The 19,790-nt window shown below is 38.0% G+C and overlaps 1 protein-coding gene across 2 annotated transcripts in view; it reads left to right on the forward strand.

Moving 5' to 3' along the window:
- LOC306799395 (ubiquitin-conjugating enzyme E2 E2) overlaps positions 1–19,790 on the forward strand; it is a 196,493-nt gene that overhangs the window by 166,301 nt on the left and 10,402 nt on the right. For both annotated transcript variants that reach the window (XM_079300356.1, XM_079300357.1), the window contains exon 5: positions 8,095–8,242. In XM_079300356.1, coding sequence (XP_079156482.1) covers positions 8,095–8,242 — 148 coding nt within the window. The remainder of the gene's footprint in view (positions 1–8,094; positions 8,243–19,790) is intronic.

Consider the following 19,790-nt stretch of genomic DNA (forward strand, 5'->3'; position numbering starts at 1 on the left):
GTATGGAACACACAAAGTCAGGCCTAGATGTGGTGATGAGCTCATCTTCTGCTGAAGGCCAGATGCTGCTGAGGCTTCAGTCTTGGTGACAAGGTGAGGTTTAATTTCAACCCAAAAATACAGTACATCCTTTGTATTGTAGGGGGTTGAAAAATAGACAAATCTGTGCCCTGTTCAGAGCAGAAATAAATAAAAATGCTTAGATGACCTGCCAAGGAAATAACCTTACATTTTTTCAGGGGCTAAATGACCCCCTCAACCTTTTTTAAGAAATACCTTTGAGATTTGTTTTTCCTGCTAACTTATCTTCCTTTCATCTTTAATGGATTCAGACAGTTCACCCCTTGGCTTTAACAGAGGAAAGCTTTCTCTCTGTCTATTCCATTCAATGCTCAAAAGCTCCTTGTTTGGGGTATTGACTGAGATCTAGCCATGCATAGATGTCTCTGCATGTATGTGTATATATCTGTGTGTGTAGATGGATGATTATATATGTATATGTTCACGTGTATTTGAGTAGGGGCTATCATATCTTTTAATCAGCCTGGTCTGACAGAAAGAATTTCACCTCAATTTCTGTCCTCAATCCACATAAGAAATGAGTGAATTCCCCAAGTATGCAAAGTTTTGATGCAAGATCCTTTAACATTTAGCCATCAGTACAAGCACTGCAACTTGTGTACACTACACAACTGGAGGAAAGGCAATAATTTCATCATCACACATACTGTCCCTCTGGAGCAGGAAGCTTTGACAAATCAGGAAGCCACACCAGTCTTTTGTACAGGTGTTTGTAGAAAAATGAATACTCTTCAAGAGAACTTTCCTCCCAGGAATTGTCACTGCAGTGGAGTCTATATTTTCATCAAGAATAATCTTTATTAATAACTTCTACTCTCATATTTGACTACGTTCAGTCTACTACAGTGTCAATTCAATTTAGCTGTGACTGATACAATGTGGATATATCTATCATTACCCTAGTATTCTGCTAGCTTTATTTTTGAATTTGAGTGATTTATAGAATCTCTTAATCCTAACTCTACAATTAATCTTGCCAGGGACTTTAATCTCAGCTGACTGAAAAATGGTTCATAGGACTTGAAAGCTACAATATGCTAAATCACCTCTAAATCAAAATTAAAATAACAGAAAACTCTTTTTCCCCCCATGTAAATCTCTTATGTCTATCAGCTATCTGAAAAACTATTCTCAGCATTTGAATGCCTAGGTGGTTTAAATCAGCTGTTGGACTGCAAGGGAGGCCTTTTTCCATTTTAAATACAATGCCCAGTGTTTATAGAGTCTGATCTTAATGGCAATATTAAACATCTCTTCAGGTTTTTTATACATAATTGTAATATAGCACTAATCTCAATGCACTAAACATCCTCTTGTGGAGTTCTCCCGTAGTAGACACTTTCAACCAATTTTTTAAGTTCAGCCTCATGTCTCAGGGGCAATTCTTTTTGTTCCTGGCTTCTACTCTACTTGTTCATACTTGTTTCATATGTGATTGGCTGTTAAGGACACTTTTATCTGTCATGTAATAGAAAAACTGTGCTTACAAGAGTGGATGCAAAAAAATAAGCATTCCTTGGTATTTCTAACCTACATTGTTCAAATGACCCTTACAAGGCAGACATGCACTTTAAATTGCATTTATCACTACTAACACAGTTTACACTTGAACCTGTAAAACCCCTGAAGTACAGACCATGAGATTGACCCCTTTTTACCATCTCTGCAACCCTGATGCAGTAAGGGCTTCAGTCTGCCTCCTCTTGCCCCCTTCCCAGATATTGCCATGGTCTGGGTAGCCATCAAATGCAATGGGCTCCTGTCAGCCTCATCCCTTTCATTCATTTGCCTGGTCATACCTCTCTCATAGCCTCTGTCACATCCTATTAGCTCTCAGTGCCGTGCTGTGCTGTGAGCAGCTTTTTTCAGCTGCCTCCTGCCCTGCCCATCCTCCTCCTCCTCCTGATGGTGTGGCTGCCTCACCCAGCACATTCCCACAGCCTCCCCAGGCCCCTTTACTGTGCCTCCCTTGTTCTTCTCACCCAGCCTGGCTATTTGCATCTCCTGGCTGAGAGCAGCCCAGGAATCCTTCATCCGTGACAATAAATGGGGTTGGCAGATTTTCCCAGCAAGGGAAGTCTTTGGGTGTTTGCAGGCAGAAATCAGATGCAGGGGAGTCTTTGAGAGGGAGGAATGGACAACCTACCACCAGCAGGCCATTGTCACAGCTAGCAGGATCAGCCCCAGTGCTGCTCTCCTTGGAGCTTTGAACAACCTGGTGTCAGGAGGGCTGACACTGCATCTCCAAGGTCCCTTCCCACTCAAACCATTCTGTGACTCTGTGATGCCTTCAGGTGATGCTGAGCCACCAGCAGTGGTGCAGGGCTCTGGGCAGCTCAAACCCAGGTGGCTGCTTAAGAATGTCTCTCAGAATGGCAGAATGAGAGTTTTAAAGTGGAGAACACAGATGTGAGCAGAAATATATTAGCCTGAGGAGAGAATCAATAACAACGTTTTATTGTGAATAAATGCAAGATACGTATTTGATAAGGCAATGCCATGGAAATCTCTGAGATTTCCTTTAAATTCATTTATCTAATAATTCTTCTCGTAATTGGCAAATTGAATTGCCAATGATTCTTCTAATGAATAGTCTCCTTATTCACTCTGTTTATAATACACTAATTTATATCAGTAGTTTCTATTGATTTATTTAATCTTGATGCAAACAGCTCTATCTAACTAAACTCCTGTTTTCCTTCACCAAGGCTTAGGTGGTTTATCATTTCTTCCAATTTCCTGTGACTACCCAGTACTCAAACTCATTAAGAGGGCTGTAGAGGTATCTTATGGGGAATATCTTCTGCCTCACAGCATTAGTTTTCATATTGCTTGTCAAATATATTTTCAGAAGACAGCTTGTCGTTGGAAATTTTAGAAGCTACGTAATTCTGCTGTATCAAGGATGTTTTACTACTGCATAAAATCCATGTGATCTAAAAATACATAATAGGTCAGTGTTGTTTCTTATCCTTTTTTACTCACACACAGATAAATACACACAGATGTGAGAAAAAGGATTTTATGCACATCATTACTATAAAATCAGAGCAGATGAACTGATCAGGACAAAAAACTACTAGTTCTGAAGTCAGTCTGCCTATGGCTTCTCATGCATGAAGTACCTAAATACCCAAAGGCTGGTGGAATTCGGTGAGGAAGAAGAGGCCCCTGTTTCTTAGAATAAAATCTAGGAATAAAGTCTCCTGCCTAGAGCACCATGGTGAACTGAGAGAGGTGTACACATAGGACAGTAAAAACTGTATGCTTTAAACTTCGAAAGGGAAGTTTTATTTTATAAAAGTTAAATGGCCAATAAATCTTTAAAAAAAAACAAAACAACTCATTCTCTGTAAAATTTGCTGAATTTCCATATGGAACTACTAATTTTAAGAAAGATTATACTGATTATATGCAAATCATTTTATGAAAACTCATAGTGACTTTGTCAGAGAAAGCTTTTGATGGTTGGCCTATTACCACCTTGTTTCTATTCTGAACATCTAACCCAAACAGTAACCCATTTCCCTTGTCGTCTCCTTCTCTTTCTTTGTTTTCAGAAAAATTTTTACTGTTTAGGATTTCTTTTTATTTGCCCTCTCAGATACATCAACGATTATCAAGGCCCTTTTTTACTTTCCCTGCTGTTAAATCTGTATGCAAAATAAGTGCATTTATATAATATAGATGCTTGTGGCTGCTGTGCTTTTACAGTTTCTTTTCCCTTGCAACACTGTTCAATGAGACAGTGTGAATAGTTACTCAGCTCCATAATTACAATGAATATAATGAATAATTATTCACATTGCATACTGATTCCTTTTCAGTAATATTAAAGGTTAACTCATGTGGATGCTATTATACCCATTTAAATTGTTACCACTTTTGGCTACTGATGTCTTGCATGATGCATTTTGCCAAAGAGGCACAGCACAGTTTGCATATCAGACTTCTCTGTAGGTCAGGCAAATGTAATTACAGTTTATTATTTCCTGCTAATGCAGATGCAATATCTTTTCCCTCAATAAAATAAATTATATCTGTTTTCTACCAAGTAAAATTAGATGTAATCAAGTGTTTTGAGAACTGGATGAAGTTCATTACTTGGTGTAAACTTAAAATGTATTCTTAAATAGTGAGCATCATATGGACAGTCATTTTTATGCACTTTTTGTGATAAATTAGTAAGTATATCAACAATTGTTCATGTGCAAGCTACAAATCTGAACTAACAAACTGGAAATTGTGTACCCTATCTTAAAAAGGCAGCCCTTGGTGCTCATAGAAAAATGAAGTGAACTCTGAAAGAAATTAAAGAGTGCTAATTAATATAAAGATTATTTCATTACCATTGTATCATTAAGAACTATACACATTTTTCATTAAGGTTATGTTAGAGTATTTTTCTCATATGACCAAACAGTGTAGGTCCAATCTTGTTTTTGTTTTCTCTATCTGACCAGACAAATGTATTGCTCATAAAGTCTGACAAACTGAGATGAGAACAACTTACTCTCTCCTAAGCTCTATGAACATCATCATAAATGGCATCATTATTTATATATATATATATAAATATTTATATTTATATATATATATAAATCTTTTCTGTATGCAGTACAACTTCTTCCACTTCAGGTAGTGCCACTGCAGATTTATTAAAGCAAAACTCCTGGGGAATATTTGAGGAAGACAGAAATTTCATCTCAGGCAGGCATGCAGGATTCCATCCTTGTAAGAAATGAAAGATCTTAAAAGGAACTTTTCAAAATCACGGGAATGAGAGCCCTGGGATCTCAGCTCTGCTTCCAGTGTTAGCTGAGCAAAAGGAGGTTGTTTTTGTTTATTCTCCTGTTGGCTCTGGGAATCTTTCCTCTCTCCCTACACACTCACCAGGCTCCAGTGACTAAGAAGCAGGAGGTGAGGGTTTGAACCCAAACAGGCTGATGAAAGCAGACCCTGAGGGCACACTGTAACCCCCTTGCATGTAATTTGTAAAACTGGGGAATCATTTTTTCATCCTGGTATGTTTTTGAAGAATATTGCAACTGAATTCAGTGGAGTCTGAAAGTGTGTGAAATGATGTACCAGGTACCATAGAGACTGTTGTGTTTAGACCTCCATTCAAAAGAAAGTAAGTTATTTTAAGACTACATCCTGCTGGAAAACTGGTGTTCTAAAAAATCACTCTTGAGATCAAGAAATTACTTCTCTTGCCCTCAACCAGTTGTCTCAAATCACTCAACTGAAATCCATCTTAGTTTCCTCTTCCCAGGTTTTATTAACAGTCTTTTTGCAGTCCTAAAACTTACTCAGTGAACAGCCAGCCATAGCTTTGCATGTTTGGCATTCAGCAGGAGATAACAGATGAGTTTATTATTGTTTACTTCCAAAATTGATTAAATATAAATTCCTTATCATTACCTTTTGGAATATTGTTTGTAGTACTCACAGTTTTCAGAATGTAGTCCCATTTTTCCCTATTTCCTGTAATTTGCATTTTCCTGATCTATACATTTATTCAACAAAAATTAGGTACGCTCTTTAAATTCCAGAATGAAAGAGAATAAATCCATAGGGAACACTTAATGTTCAAGAAAACCCATAAATTGCTCTTCTGCCTTTATTTGTCTGAAGGTGACTTTGCCTGCACACCCACACATTCCTTTGAGACCCTGCATGGGATTGTTTAGGTGTTTTCATTAGGGGACAAATGGAATTAGAGTCCAGCATTTAAAGGAAACATTTAAGTGACATCAAAGGTAAAACTATGACCATAATAAAGAAAATGTTCTCTCTGCACGTATAAAAGGAGGACCCTGCATAACCTTATAATGTAGGTATGGTAAGCACAACATCCAGAAAGCTCCATGTCAGCATTTCCCACACTATCAGCAATTTGAGGCAATACATGGATGAGGAAAGCAATGTGTCATCCCATTTGTAATCTGATGCCTTGGGGTAAGAACTCTTTTACCTGCCACCTTCAGGCCACACTTTCCAGTGTATTAAGGCTGTCTTTTGCAATTCTAAACACTGTGATTATATTCATTAATTAATTGAATTGATTTTCAATATTAAAATTAATTAATAAAATATATTATCATTATGAAATAACTGATATGTTGATTATATAAATATTTTAAATGCCTGTCTTAGGCAGGCATTTTAAAGTGTTCTGATGTATTTAGCAAGTTGGAGACATTGTCAGTGGTAAGCAGCAATCCTTATCTCGCCTTTCTCAATGTCACAGGTTTAATATGTACTCCTAGTGAAAAAATGCTATATTTCAGGTCTAAGCATTTTCTAAAAACAGCCTTCCAGCTGCAAGCAGGTGTAGTCCCACATGCATTATCCACCAGGTAGCCTGAGATGGCAATAGAGTGTTGAACAGTTCATGAAAGACATGAACTACCTCCATTCATGTCAGTGGCTCAGAATCCTGCCAAATTCCCAGTGCTTCAGAAGCAGCTGAGGCAGGGGAACCTTTGGCAGTGTCTGTCCTCTCTACTGGCAGGAGAACAGTTACACTTAAAATACATGCTCAAATTGATGACCTTCTCTGAGGCAGGTTACCAGCTCAGAGTGACCTGTCTATAAATATTTTAGAGGGTATAATTTAATCTGTGCAATGGATTCAGTGTTTCCCCCACATTCAGTGAGACCACACATATCTTATTACTCAGTGTATTTAGATGCCACTGAATGAAGTCTTAACATTTTTCATTGTGGAAGTACAGGGAAAGACCTTTGTTGAGATAAGATACTTAAGCATAAGCTTTATTTCAACTGGGGAATTAATGAGCACCTACAATTCACAGGGTGGTCCTCCACACCATCTCCCTTTCTGGGCACTTAACATGCAGTTTGTGTAAGATAGTTTATGACTTTTGTGCATTGGTAAGCTTCCGTGTTCAAAATAGCTTCCCTTTATAGACAGACATCTTATTTTATCACCAAATTATAATTATTTAAATAAATAACTTTCGTGATTTCACAGAAGACTTCCTTTCTTCCAAATGCTGAATGTGCTTTGGGCGTCTAATGAGAGGGAGAAAATAAATCATCTGGCTATAACATTTAGATTAATTGAGATCATTGTTCCAGAAATATTTTAAATTCTCATAGAAGCCCCAGAAGTGAAGCACTTAAACTGAAAAACAAGGAGCAAAACCACAAGTGAAGGGGAAAAATTAAGAATGTACAATTATGTAGAGCATAGAGTGGCAAGCTATCACATTATCCTATTAATTAGCAATACCTTTAGATATAGAAGCATTTAAAAACTGATGAACTTGCTTAATAGTCTTCTTTGCTTCCTTAAAGAAGGAGGAGATTTTTCTTGGCTAAAATGATCTCCTTGGTTTGTTACCTATAGGATAACCTGTAAGACCATATAAAATAGATCCAGAAATCAACAAAATAAACTACTAAAAAAACCCAAAAGGTGTTTGTAAATAATTCTGCTGATATAAATATAACCTAACATTTGGAAATAAAAGCGTTTTATTTGAGCAGCCTTTCTCAAAAATATTTCACTTCAGTTTTTTTCAGGAGTCACTGCTGTGATGCCTCTGCATTTTTTACAGCTTAATCTATTGTGTCAAATGATGAACAGATGAAGACAGTATAAGAATTTGTCTTGTTCTGACTTCCTTCAAAGTGTGAAAGAGCTGTGGGCCTGAGTTATGAGCATTGTCCAGATCAGGGACTGGAATAGCTTTTTTTTGGCCATGTGCAAAATGATGAGGTGGATAAGACTAACGCAGGGGGAGGCTCAGGAAATGTATCCCATTCTCAGCCTGCACAAACCAGTTTCACTGCTGGCCACAGATGCAAGAGGCAGAGTTTATTTGCTTTATTTTGTCTTGCCCAGTATTTAACCAGCAGTGGCAGAGTACTATCATTTCAGGCAGGAAAGCGGAATGTTTGTTCCTATGATTTTTCATTGTTTAATAACTGTGTAATTACTGGCCTGAACGTTGTTGAGCTGAGACCCTCTGTCCTTTCCAGGTAACGTTCCGGACAAGGATCTACCACTGTAACATTAACAGCCAAGGCGTCATCTGCCTGGACATTTTAAAGGACAACTGGAGTCCAGCGTTAACCATTTCTAAAGTTCTCCTCTCCATCTGCTCCCTCCTCACAGACTGTAACCCAGGTAAGATGAATTAACCTTTATATCCTTGTTCATTCATCGTTTGGTCAGCTCACTGATAGCTGGTCAGTGCTCTCATTTACTGGTACCTACTGAAAAAACACAAAAATGTAGGTTTTAAATGCCATTCATATAAATAGTTGTCCTGGGTTGACGTTATCCCCAAATTGTGTGCTGTCCATGCTTAGAGGGTTTGTTTTGGCTAGTAGCTTGCTGGTGCCCTCCCCCATCGACCGCTGCTGCTAGCTGGGGGCTCATCCGGGATTTGAATCCAGCGGCGGCTGATGGGAGACAACACACAATTTGGGGATAACGTCAACCCAGGACATTAGTATAAAAAGAAGGCAGAATTTCAGCAGCTCAAATGCAGTTTTAGTACTGGAGAATAATTTTTTTTTAATTCAGAAAGCTTGACCAGTAGAAAATACCTTAGTATGCACTAATTTGGATATTACAAGGAGGATATTACCACCGAGAAATATTAATGAGTTAATAAATATTGAAAAGGAAAGCTTTCATTTAAGTATGCTGATAATGTGGTCTCTGAAAAGAATATTAATAGCACTGACAATGATAGATGCCTAACTCAGACTCTACAAATAATGAAAATTAGTTTAAATTAGGTTTATTCAATATCTTGGACAGTCAGCATGAGTATTCAAAGCAAGCTGTCATTCTTATTAACTAGCACAGCACTTAACCTCTCCCCTCAGCTCCTTTAGATTTGTTTTATGCCACTGACCACTAGATCTGTAATTTCCACTTTATCTTATCCTATTTACCAATGCATAATTCTGACTGTAGCCTTGGAAAACCATAGTATGTAGAAATTACTAAAGAATCATTGAAGAAAAATTATGGGATCTGTTTATATGTCTAAGGCTTGTTGCTGGTTTGTTTTTTATTATATACTTAAGTAGTATTTTTAATTTGCCCAAAGGACTAAAAGTTGCTAGAAAAGGGCAGAATATGAGATTCTGGCATAATCAGAGGATGAATCAAAAGCTGTAATAGATTATTGAAATATTTCAAAACTCAAAATAAGGTGAGAGCAGGCAAAAATGTTATAGACTTTTTATTTTCATGTGGGTTTGTTGCTGTATAGGGCATTGAAATCTGTGGTGTTCCTTTCAGTTAAGAGGTGAAATGATGAGAGTGTTACCATTTTAGGCACATTTATTTCAGGTGGATTGAATGTTCTCTGCTAACATCTCTGAAAGATTGATTTCTGTTAGTGTTTGACCAAAAATACGCAGGAGCGTCGGTAGGTAGTCAGGCAGATAGATGACAGAAGTGTACAAAAACAAAATTAATATTTGCTCAACTATCTTAGAGACTAGGTAAAGAGGTAGAGACACTGCAGAGCTGTGTGGGGATTGAGAAACAGGCAGTAAATACATGCTGTCTTGTGGTCAGCTCTCTTTGGAGGGATACAGTCATCTTGAAAGCTGGACATTTCCAGCAGTGATCTGAAATTTAGAAATTCACTACTTCTGCCTTCTCAATCTTAAATCCTTACAGATGCTGTAATAACAGTTCTAGAATATCAAGTGTGTAAAAGAAATACTGAAAACAGTTATCCATACTGTATTGTCATGTAACATACCAAAAAATGGGAAGTTCTCCCATTTAGCTTCTTCAGTTAGCAGCCATTAGGCATTGTCCTGACCACAGTAAATAAAACAATTTTATGATGTTTCATTTTCAAATCTTCTCTTTAATTATGAAGTAGTTTTGGATTTTGTCACTGCTTCATGGTAAAATTTTCCTTTTTTAAAATACTAGCACAATTTCTTAATTTGTATCCCAGTCTTAAAAGGCACTGATGGCAGGTGTTTTTGAAGTGCTGAGTCTTTTCACCTTCCTTGGAAATTGCCTGTTTCATGTTAGATATTCTTTTTATTTAAAAGTGAACTTTGAATGTTAGTGATGTACAACAGAAGGCTTGCAGGAATTTACAAGTCCTTACTTTTTGTCATATTGCTTAATACTGTTGCAGTTGTACTGCCTGTCCCATTATTTTTTGTGGTATTTTATCATTAAAAATTATTGGTTACTTGCCATTAGATGGATGGGTGGATAGAAAGATATGTCACTGATACATATAACATTGAATTATATCACATATATACACATAAGTAGCTGCAGAAACATGCATATATATTTCTTCCTCTCTGTCAGCTGGGAGTAATTTTCTAATCACTCAGTCCTCTCTTCATCTAACTAGTCTGCCCCTTTCTAAAGGCAGAAACACAACAGGGGTCTCGACTTGATAAGCAACTTTGAACTCTTTTTTCACCATTCATCAGCCAGAAGCAGATCAGGTCAAATGGAAAGGCAACATTGGAGCTCCCACAAACATAAACATGTAGGATGGGCGAGTCTTCTACCCTGGCCTCTGAAGAGAAGAATCAAGTATCAGTTACCCCCTACTCTCACATTTATGCAAATCTTCATTAGAACAACAAATAGGAGTGAGAATGGCAGCTAATTAACCCTCAGTCATACACAGTGATTAAACGGTGCTGAAGCACAGCTGCAGCTTCATTGGCAAGCACTGCTATTCTTCTGCAGCAGGCTGAGCAAATGGAAAGAGGTGTTTGCTCCTGCCTCTCCTGTCATTCACACAGTAATCTACAAAAGCCACAGAGAGAGTCTCTTTCCTCCCTGATTATACATCACCGCCCTTTGTTCCCTATCACTCCAGGCAGGAGCAAGTTTGTCCTTTTTAAACAACTAATGCAGTCCTTTACTCATAAGCTGTCTCAGACCCTTCAGTCCTGATTATTATTAATTGTCTCTGTTTTGCTTGGCAGTAGCAGCCAGTAAACTGTGTTAATGAAAGGTCTGAATTTTGTAACAGCTGGCTGACTTTTCCATGGGGAAAAGGGGTATTGTAGGGTTTGTGTGTGACTGAGCACGTGTGCATTATCTGGGAGTGAGAGAGAGCCAAATGTGTCAGAGAGATGGCAGAGGTGGTGGGATGCACTAGTGCAGTCCAGGCATTAATATTTTTCTTTGAGGTGGTACTTCAGGCCACAGCACTCATCCCTTTCCATCAGGGAAATCAGGGCTCCAGTCTTGTAAATACTTTGGCATGTGCATGAGCAGCCCCATGAAACCTGATAGATACATTCACCTGCATTAAACAGAGTGAGTGAGTGAATGTTTATAGACTCTATCCTTCAGCCTGATTCCAGTGTAAGCATCTAGGGCTGGCCTGTGTGGGCAGTAGATTATTGCAGAGTAATTCTGTGTAACTGTGTGTGGATTCTCCCCACTTTGAAAATGTATTAAGTTACAAAAACCTATCTTGCTTGCACTAAAAGTCAGCTATGCTTTAAGTGTTCAAGCAGAGTCTGGGAAGTGTAAATTCCCACATTGCCTTGATCCAAAGAGCTTTCAAGTGCAGATGGCCCCTGAGATTTTGTGTTTTACTGAGTTTGAAGTGCTAAGCAAATTAATTATTTTTTATAGTTACAGAGCCGATGATGCTGATCAGGGTAAGAATGTTTATTTTTCTCAGTTGATCATTGCCATCCTGGCCCTGCTAAAGGCTCTTGAGCCCTAGGAAAAATATAATTTGCAAATACTTCAGAGAAAATAAATTGTAACACTGCAACACTTTTCTTTGCATGGCCTCCTTCTTCACGTTCAAAAATCTGAACTTGGATGGCCTGATTATCCCTGATGTCTGAACTGTCTTAACATGGAATCCTGTCTGCTTAATAACACACAGCTAAGCCTTGATTAGAACATCAGAGCAAAGCCTACCTCTCCTCACCCCAGCCTCTTGGCTTCTAGTGTCATCCTCTGGCTCTGGCTCATTTTTCCCCCGTGAAAGTGCCACAGTCAGTGGTAATTTTATCCCTGGACATTCTGGAGCCAAATGCTGCTCCTGGCCCTCTTCCCTGCGTGGCAGCTCCTGCCATGGGGATGTGCAGGGGGTGCACACAGAGGATGAGAGTGGCAGACTGAGATGGAGGATGTTGTACTGCTTTTTGTTGTATTGCTCTTTTTGTTGTTGTTGTTGTATTGCCACAAACATCAGGCTGAACACTTGGATGGCAGCTGTAGCCAAAGTAACTGTGGAAGGACTCTACAGAGCCTCACTTGCTTTGCTCTTTAGAAACTTCTGCCTGATTCCTAACCTGAACTGAATCACAGGAATTTTATACCCGCTTGTTTTTAAGCAAGTCTTGTCCTATACCTTAAGTGACTATTTCTCTGGTTTTCATTCCTGGTGTACTAGTGAAGAACCATCCTCTTCCTTGTTGTCTTTATTTTCTGCACATTACCAGACCTGTGAGCCTCTTTCTGTAAGGGAGGCATTCTGTTCCCCTGCTCATCCTCACTGCACTCATCCTTCCTGAACTCTTGGAGTTCATTGGGGCAGGAGGCACAGCTAGCCAGACCAACCTGCTCATCATCACCATCATCTGGGGGGAAATATTTGCTGCTCCCTGTTGGCTGTGCCTGTCTCACTTGGCAGCCCCACTGAAGGTTATTTCTGTCTTAGTCCTGTCATTTTCACTGTTTGTCTGCTTTTTAACCCAATTGAGTGAAATGGTGGAGAAAGGAAAAGAGGAAAAGGAAAAACAAAAGAGGAAAAAGGGGGGTGGGGGAAAGAAAGGAAGATCAAAAGAAAGAAAAAGGTTTTGCCAGAAAGGACATTAACCTCAAAGGATATGCTCCAAAAACTGCCTGCAGTACCCCCTTCAGGGGGGTCAGCACAAGTCAAGTTGGTTGCTCTGCTCTCAGATACTTCAGTAACATATTATCAGTGTAAAGATGCTTGTCTGGTTTCCTTTTAAACGTGAGGCAGTTTGTTTAGTGTTACCTGTAAGGTTCACTGTGAACCTAGTTTCAGGCTGAAGCATCCATGTCCTCACAATAAATGTATTTATAAGAGTAAATGAGTAGCACTACATTACTTTGGACAAGTAGCACTACATTACTTTGATGTGAGACCCATCAATTTTTATAGTAGTTGCAGTTGCACAGCACATCTGAAAAGTAGAGTATTTATGTTTAAAAACTCTGCAAAATACATTGTGGCTTTCAGATATATTGTACCACGGTTAGAAGTGGATGTGCTGTTTTTTACAAGTACTGCCATGAATCATGAATTTACTAGATGGTTTCATACTTTGTTAACCCACATGAAGTAATGTGATTGTGCATTTCAATGACTACATTTATCTAAGCACAGATAAAGCAAAGTCAAAGATCCAAAGGTTATGGGAATCTTTATGTATCGCACTAAGGGACACAAGACATGCTTTTAAGCTTTATTCGTATGAGTCATCCTTATATTTTGCCTTTATCTTCCCCTTCTTGTTTTTATCACAGACTAGGTATAACATGCTATTGTTCTTTTTCTGTTGCAATTGCAAGTTATCCATGTGGTTTGGCATGATTTAGGTCTGCCAAAACTTTCTGCCAAAGGATATTAACACCCTTACATACACCTTCATGAAAGTACTGGTATTTAAGAAAATTTAGAAATGGGATTCAGTTATTACATTACTCTTCTTTTTTTTTCTTTCTTTCTTTTTCCTTTTTTTTCCCCATTATCATTTTCCTAAGGGTGTGCAAGGTTCTGTACTCTTGTTGCTGAGAGTATAAAATCCCAGTTGTGTCATCTTTTGCAGAAAAGGATTCAATAGTGTAATTTAATGCATATCTTTGATCCTCAATGGGATCCAAAACAGCACTTTGGAGAGTGACTTTTCAACATAATCTTAAAAGCCCTAAAAGCCTGAACGGTATTTGCCCTGCTACAAAGCTGCTGGAATTGCTGCTGTTTCCAAAACCTCTGCAAAACATGAGTAGGTGGAGAGATTTAAGTCAGACAACATGCAAGGGAGGGAACTGAATTAGTGGTTTCTCAGCCCTTCTCCTTTTCAGACACCAGTATGCATTTTTGGAGGGAAGCTGGTGTCCTGCTGAAATGCCATGCCCTGTCCATGGCAGGGTCACCTTCAGCAGCCATCCCCAAAGCCAGCTGTTGGAATTGCTCCAGACAGGGTTCATTCCTCCAAGTGCAACATGGAGAGATCTGCTGATATCTAGATCTTCATATTTTGAATTTGTATTGGTATTTGGAAACTTCATCCAAATGTTTGTTCTTAGCAATTCCACCATCTCTACAAATTTGCATTAGGTATTGACAGAAATACCTGGAACACCCAATATACAATGCAATACCCATGGAATTGTATTCTGCACACCCCAGACAAAGAGGAGTAGGTTCACTTAAACCCTTTCAGGAAAATGTATCTCCCACCAGTGAGGATGCCAAACTTTGATGCCCACTGACACACTCTATGCTCCTGACACTGCTTTGGGCTGCTCATCTCTGGCACAGGGGCACCAAGAGCCAGAATTGCCTCAGCCACTTAAAAACCAAGTGTGTGTCAATGCGTCAAGTTCCACAGGAATAGCTCTGCTTCTTCAGCCAGCAAAGCCCCAGCCATACCAACATGCATTTTAATACACTAATAGATGTCCACTGTATCAATAAAAAAGATCTATTTTCAGAATTACTGTGATACTTGAAAACATTAGCCTGTCCAAAAAAATAAAAAAGTTTAAAATAAATCCAGGCAGCTTAATATAGGAAAATGTAACATAGCTGTAATAATAAAATCTGTTCCATGCTGGAGCATTTGGCTCTGAGTGGGAATTTGGCTGACTTGTGGTCACAGCTCTGCTTTTTGGCTTCCATGTTCAAACTTTAAAATAGCTACCCAGCCCTAGGTAATGAGGAACATGTTTGTGCTCCTCACCACTCAGCAGCCTGGAAGTATCTCTGTTTCTGTCCATTATTCCATACATCTCAATCTAGCAGGAAGCATGTGCCATGTTCCTCCTCATCTGCTGCAGCCCCATAGCAGAGGCTGCTTTCTGTCAATGCCAGTTCCATCAGGTGTTTCTTCTGCAATTTTTTAGACTCCCAATTATCATTCCTTCTTTTCCCCTCACCCCTCGTTGTGAAGTGAATTTAGAAACTCTGGATGACAGCAAGTTCAAGGGATGAGCCACTTCTCATTTTCCTCATTCTTGTAATTTTTTTCCTTAAAGCCATAATCTGCACGTTTTGCTACTATCAGAAACTGCTTCAGAATCCAATCCAATTTTTTCTTTCTCATTTTACATCTTATCAGCTTTGTTCAGTTTATCAGAAAGGGGTCTCAGGCTTTCCTGTGCCTAAATACATGCTGTTATGTTTTTGATTGAAATTTTGTTTTCTTTTTGACTATTTTTGTCAAGACATATAGAAGAGAGGAAAATTATAAGTACTCATTATAAATACTCATTAAAATTATAAATACTCATTCTTTAATAATCTATATTTGAGTAGATTTGTCAAATGTGAGGAATATTCTGGAAAATGACCAAAATATTTTTAAGCTGGTGAAACAATATTAATTTGTCCAATTTTATGAGGCTGGCTAAGCCCTGCTACTTTGATTCTTTCCTGGCACCCACAGGCTACTAGGTGCAATGTCACAACACAGAACTATCAGACATACAGCAAAACAATCTTATTTTCCCATATATCCTTTTTGTAAGCAGCAGAGGGTCATGTAAACAATGAAATTGCTCTGTTGTCTCAGATTATTTATATTCTTTAGCTTGGAGCTGTTTTTTCCCTTTTCTTCAGAGTTTGTATACTGTACTCTGTCAGGAAGTGAGCAGGCTTCTGGGCTGTTTCAGAAGTACAATGGAAAATGCTTTCTTTGTATCTGAAGCAGGAAAATACTCTATGCCATGTCACTCAAGCATGACAACAATTAAAACAGAATAAATGAAAGTCAAAGCAGCTAGGAATCAGTTCAGGAAGTAATGTTTTCTGGTTTGTTCTGAGTTGCAGCATAACCTTTCTGTTCCTTTTTGCATCTCTGACGAGGTTGTCTCTGAATGAAATGAGCTCACTCAGAGGCTCTGGCTCAGCAAAGACAGGGTGCAGTGTGTGGCTGCTGGGCTGGGAGCAGAACAAATGGGTGTTCAGCATAAAGGCCATCCTAATAAGTGATCCTAAGGGAGCATGAAAGGAAAAAGCAGCATAAAACTGATAGGGTTTGCTCTGCTCTCAGTGAGTGCAGAATGACTTTGTCAAGGGTGGGGCTGTCTTGGGAAAAACATGAGCAAAGTGATCCCATCAATTGCGACAGTTCTTTTTGCAAGAAGGTGCTTGTGTATCTATAAATACTGTATGTTCCCCTCCCTGTTCTGCAGAACCTGCTACATAAATTTACATATTTGCTCTCATCACATCACATCACAGAATCTAGAGTTAATATTTACAAATTCTTGGTAGTTCATCAGTGCTTTCTCTTTCCATTCCTTACAAAAGATAATGTGCTGTATCAGTTTGTGCTGTTGTGTGTACACAGTACTAACTTCCATACTTTGAACCACTTTCAGTTTCTCATGTTCTGAGCTGAACATACAGTACCAATATGTTAAAGGCATTTAGGCACCTAAAGCTGCTGGCTGACAGCTGGCAGGGTTTTCAGTACTTCCCATGGGATTTAAACATCTGAAGTCTCACTAGGAGCCTCTCAGCACTGCCAGGAAGAGACTTGCTATACATCTGGTCTTTAAATATTTGCAGACACTACACCTATATGTCTTAAACTCTGTGGACATGATCTATAAACATTAAATTAAACAGATGTAAATACAAGAAATGCAGCAGCACATTATGAAAATTGCATATAGATACGCATTGAAATAGAATTAATTTCCTTTGCTATGAAAAACTGATGAAACTGTTACAAGATTTGTTCTTATCAGTTGACTAAGTCCCCTCAATATGAACTCATGACTGTGGGGATTATTATAACAGCAGGAAAAACATTTGTGAACTGTCATCCCTTTAGTAGTTCTCAGGAAAATATGTCTTGGAATATCTCCTAATTATGTGTGCAGGGGGAGGAGGCTTGGATCAGGATTACTATTGATGTTGGCCTAAATCATTGCTCTTTTCAGTTGCACTTTGACAACACCTTATGGCTAAGAGACCATTATTTGTGAGCATAGAGGCTTTTAGTGTGTTTAGATTTAGGCTATTCAGAGCTCACAAGTCTTCATTAAAAAGATTAACACAACTATAGAAGTAAGATTGTTTAGAAATACTTAGTTTTAAACCCCCCATTACGATTCAGAAGTCTACAGTCTGTTTAATTTTTTTTTTCCTGAAAAATGTCTGGAAATATTTACATAACAAAATTGGTGGGTTTATGTAATTTAGAAAGCAAATGGTAGAGATTACTTTTTAAAAATAAAATCTGGTTTTTGTGGTATCCAAGGCATGATGCAGTCATTAGCTACAGCTCCAGATGCCAGTCACACACACACTTACCCTGTTGGGTTTTTTTCCTGATGTGTCTGGAGCTCTGCAAAGCATAATGACTAGAAGGAGTACAGTCACTCTCTAGCAGAAGACCAGTGCTACTCATTGAGTCATTGCCTGCAACTGCTCATCCCTCAGTGGTTCAGAGGAAAGTGTACAAAGCCCTCAAAGCACTTTGCTCACAGATTAATACACAGGAGGGGAAATGCCCTCCTAGCCACAGCTGACACTCAGATTATGTGCTGAAGCATGAGCAGCACAGCCTTTGCAATGATAGCTCAGGTGGTGCATGGCTAACAAATTTTCTAATTCTTTCCTCAGTTTCCTAAATCACCTTCTAGTATTCCTGCATTATACTTTTTTTTTTTCTTTTTTAATCTTCTTTACCAAATTACCTGTCACATCTTGTTTTGTGGGTTTTTTCCCTGCACAAAGAAATCACCTTAGATTTCAACCATTCCTTAAATGGAAAAGGTTTGACCATGTTGTTAATGATTTCTTGTCCTTTTCAATAATGTTTCTGCTCCTAATTTGTTTTTGCTTAAGGAGATGTGAGAAAAATTGAACTTCAGGCATAATAATACCCAACCATCAGTTTATTAAATGGCATCTGATTAAATCAGAGATTGACTAAAATCCAAATCAGTAAAGAGGCTTTGTACATCTGTGACAAGAAATAAATGTAAAGGAATGTAACTGGCACTCATAAGAGAAGAGTCATGTCACAACACTGAACTGTTCCTCATTTCTATTATTCCTCAGAAAGGGTATATTGATATTTTTCTGTATAAAATACAGTCTTATCACAAAATGGAAGTAAAGCTGGAAAAATATACACCTGACTTTTGGGTTTGTTTTGGTTTTTTTTTTTTTCACATGAAACTTATAAAAGCTACATGATAAATATACAACCAGGCTTTTAAAAGTTTGTTTCTGCTCAAGAAGTTTCTGCACAGAGTTTCTTTAAGCTTAGGCTCAACCATCATAAAATTGAAAGTACTTGAGAAAATGCATGAATGATGGATGCTACAAATACAAAAGGTTACAATTAATTTTCATTCCAATAAACATGTTTAATGTAAACTACTACCAGTGGAGGTTGCCTATACCCATTACCTCAGAGAGAAGACAGGTAATTTAGTGCATACACATAATAAATCCTTGTGTGAACCAAGACCAGAATAAGTCATCAACATTAAATGTTTAACAATGTGACATATTTAAATAAAGCTCTTAGTTATTTCTCATATATAAAATACAGATTTCTAGCTTAATTTGAATGAGTTCCAAGATAGAAACTAAACTGTCTTTCAAAATACACTCGAATATTTTGCAGTCATTAAATCTATTTTCTTCTTTTCATGCAGGTTTTGTCTGCCAATACAGACATGTCTTTAATCACATTGGAATTTTTTTTTCTTTTGTATGAAGTAGATACATCACTTGCAGGCTTAACCCATTCTATTGAATATATTTTTCTCACTAATGTAACTGTATATATTTAAGAGAGAAATACATACTACCAGAAAATCAGCAAATTTAGACATCAAATTCTAATTTCACAATAATTTAATCTAATATTCATTTTTCCCCATCAGTAAAAATAGCTCAAATCTCACATGGAGTTAACTGGAGTAAACTGAGCTTTTATACTCCAGATTTTTCATTTAGACTTTGTTCCATTTTTCTAAGTGGGAGCTTATTTTGTGTGTTTGTTGATTTTCTTTTTCTCTGTGTACCTTTTTTACCATGAAGTCAAGGACAGATTTTTAAATTTCTTGCCATATGTTTCTAACTGCCTAAGAACCACCCTCAGGACCCTAATTAGCACAACTATTTTTAAGACTGATTCTTCCTGTTCCTAAAATACAATTCTTTTTGTTTCACCATAGAAATCACACTGCTCCACATTCTTTAGGCTCCTGAAGGGGAGCCTGCTACATTTGGCTAACAGATTCCCAATAAGAATGTAGAGTCAGTCCTGAAAAGCAAAATTTATAAGCCTGGGTATGTTAGCTATTAAATCATTTAGTCTCTCTCTTTCTTGCATAAGATTTCAGAAATTAGTATTCCTGAGTCATTCAGATTCTACCTTCAGAGATGATTTGCACTGCTGCAAGACAATCTCTCATATTTTGCATGGCTAATTTCCTATATTATTCAGCAGGGGAGGAGGAAACAGTTGTT

The sequence above is a fragment of the Erithacus rubecula genome, assembly GCF_903797595.1.
Source record: "Erithacus rubecula genome assembly, chromosome: 3".
Taxonomy (NCBI): Eukaryota; Metazoa; Chordata; class Aves; order Passeriformes; family Muscicapidae; genus Erithacus; species Erithacus rubecula.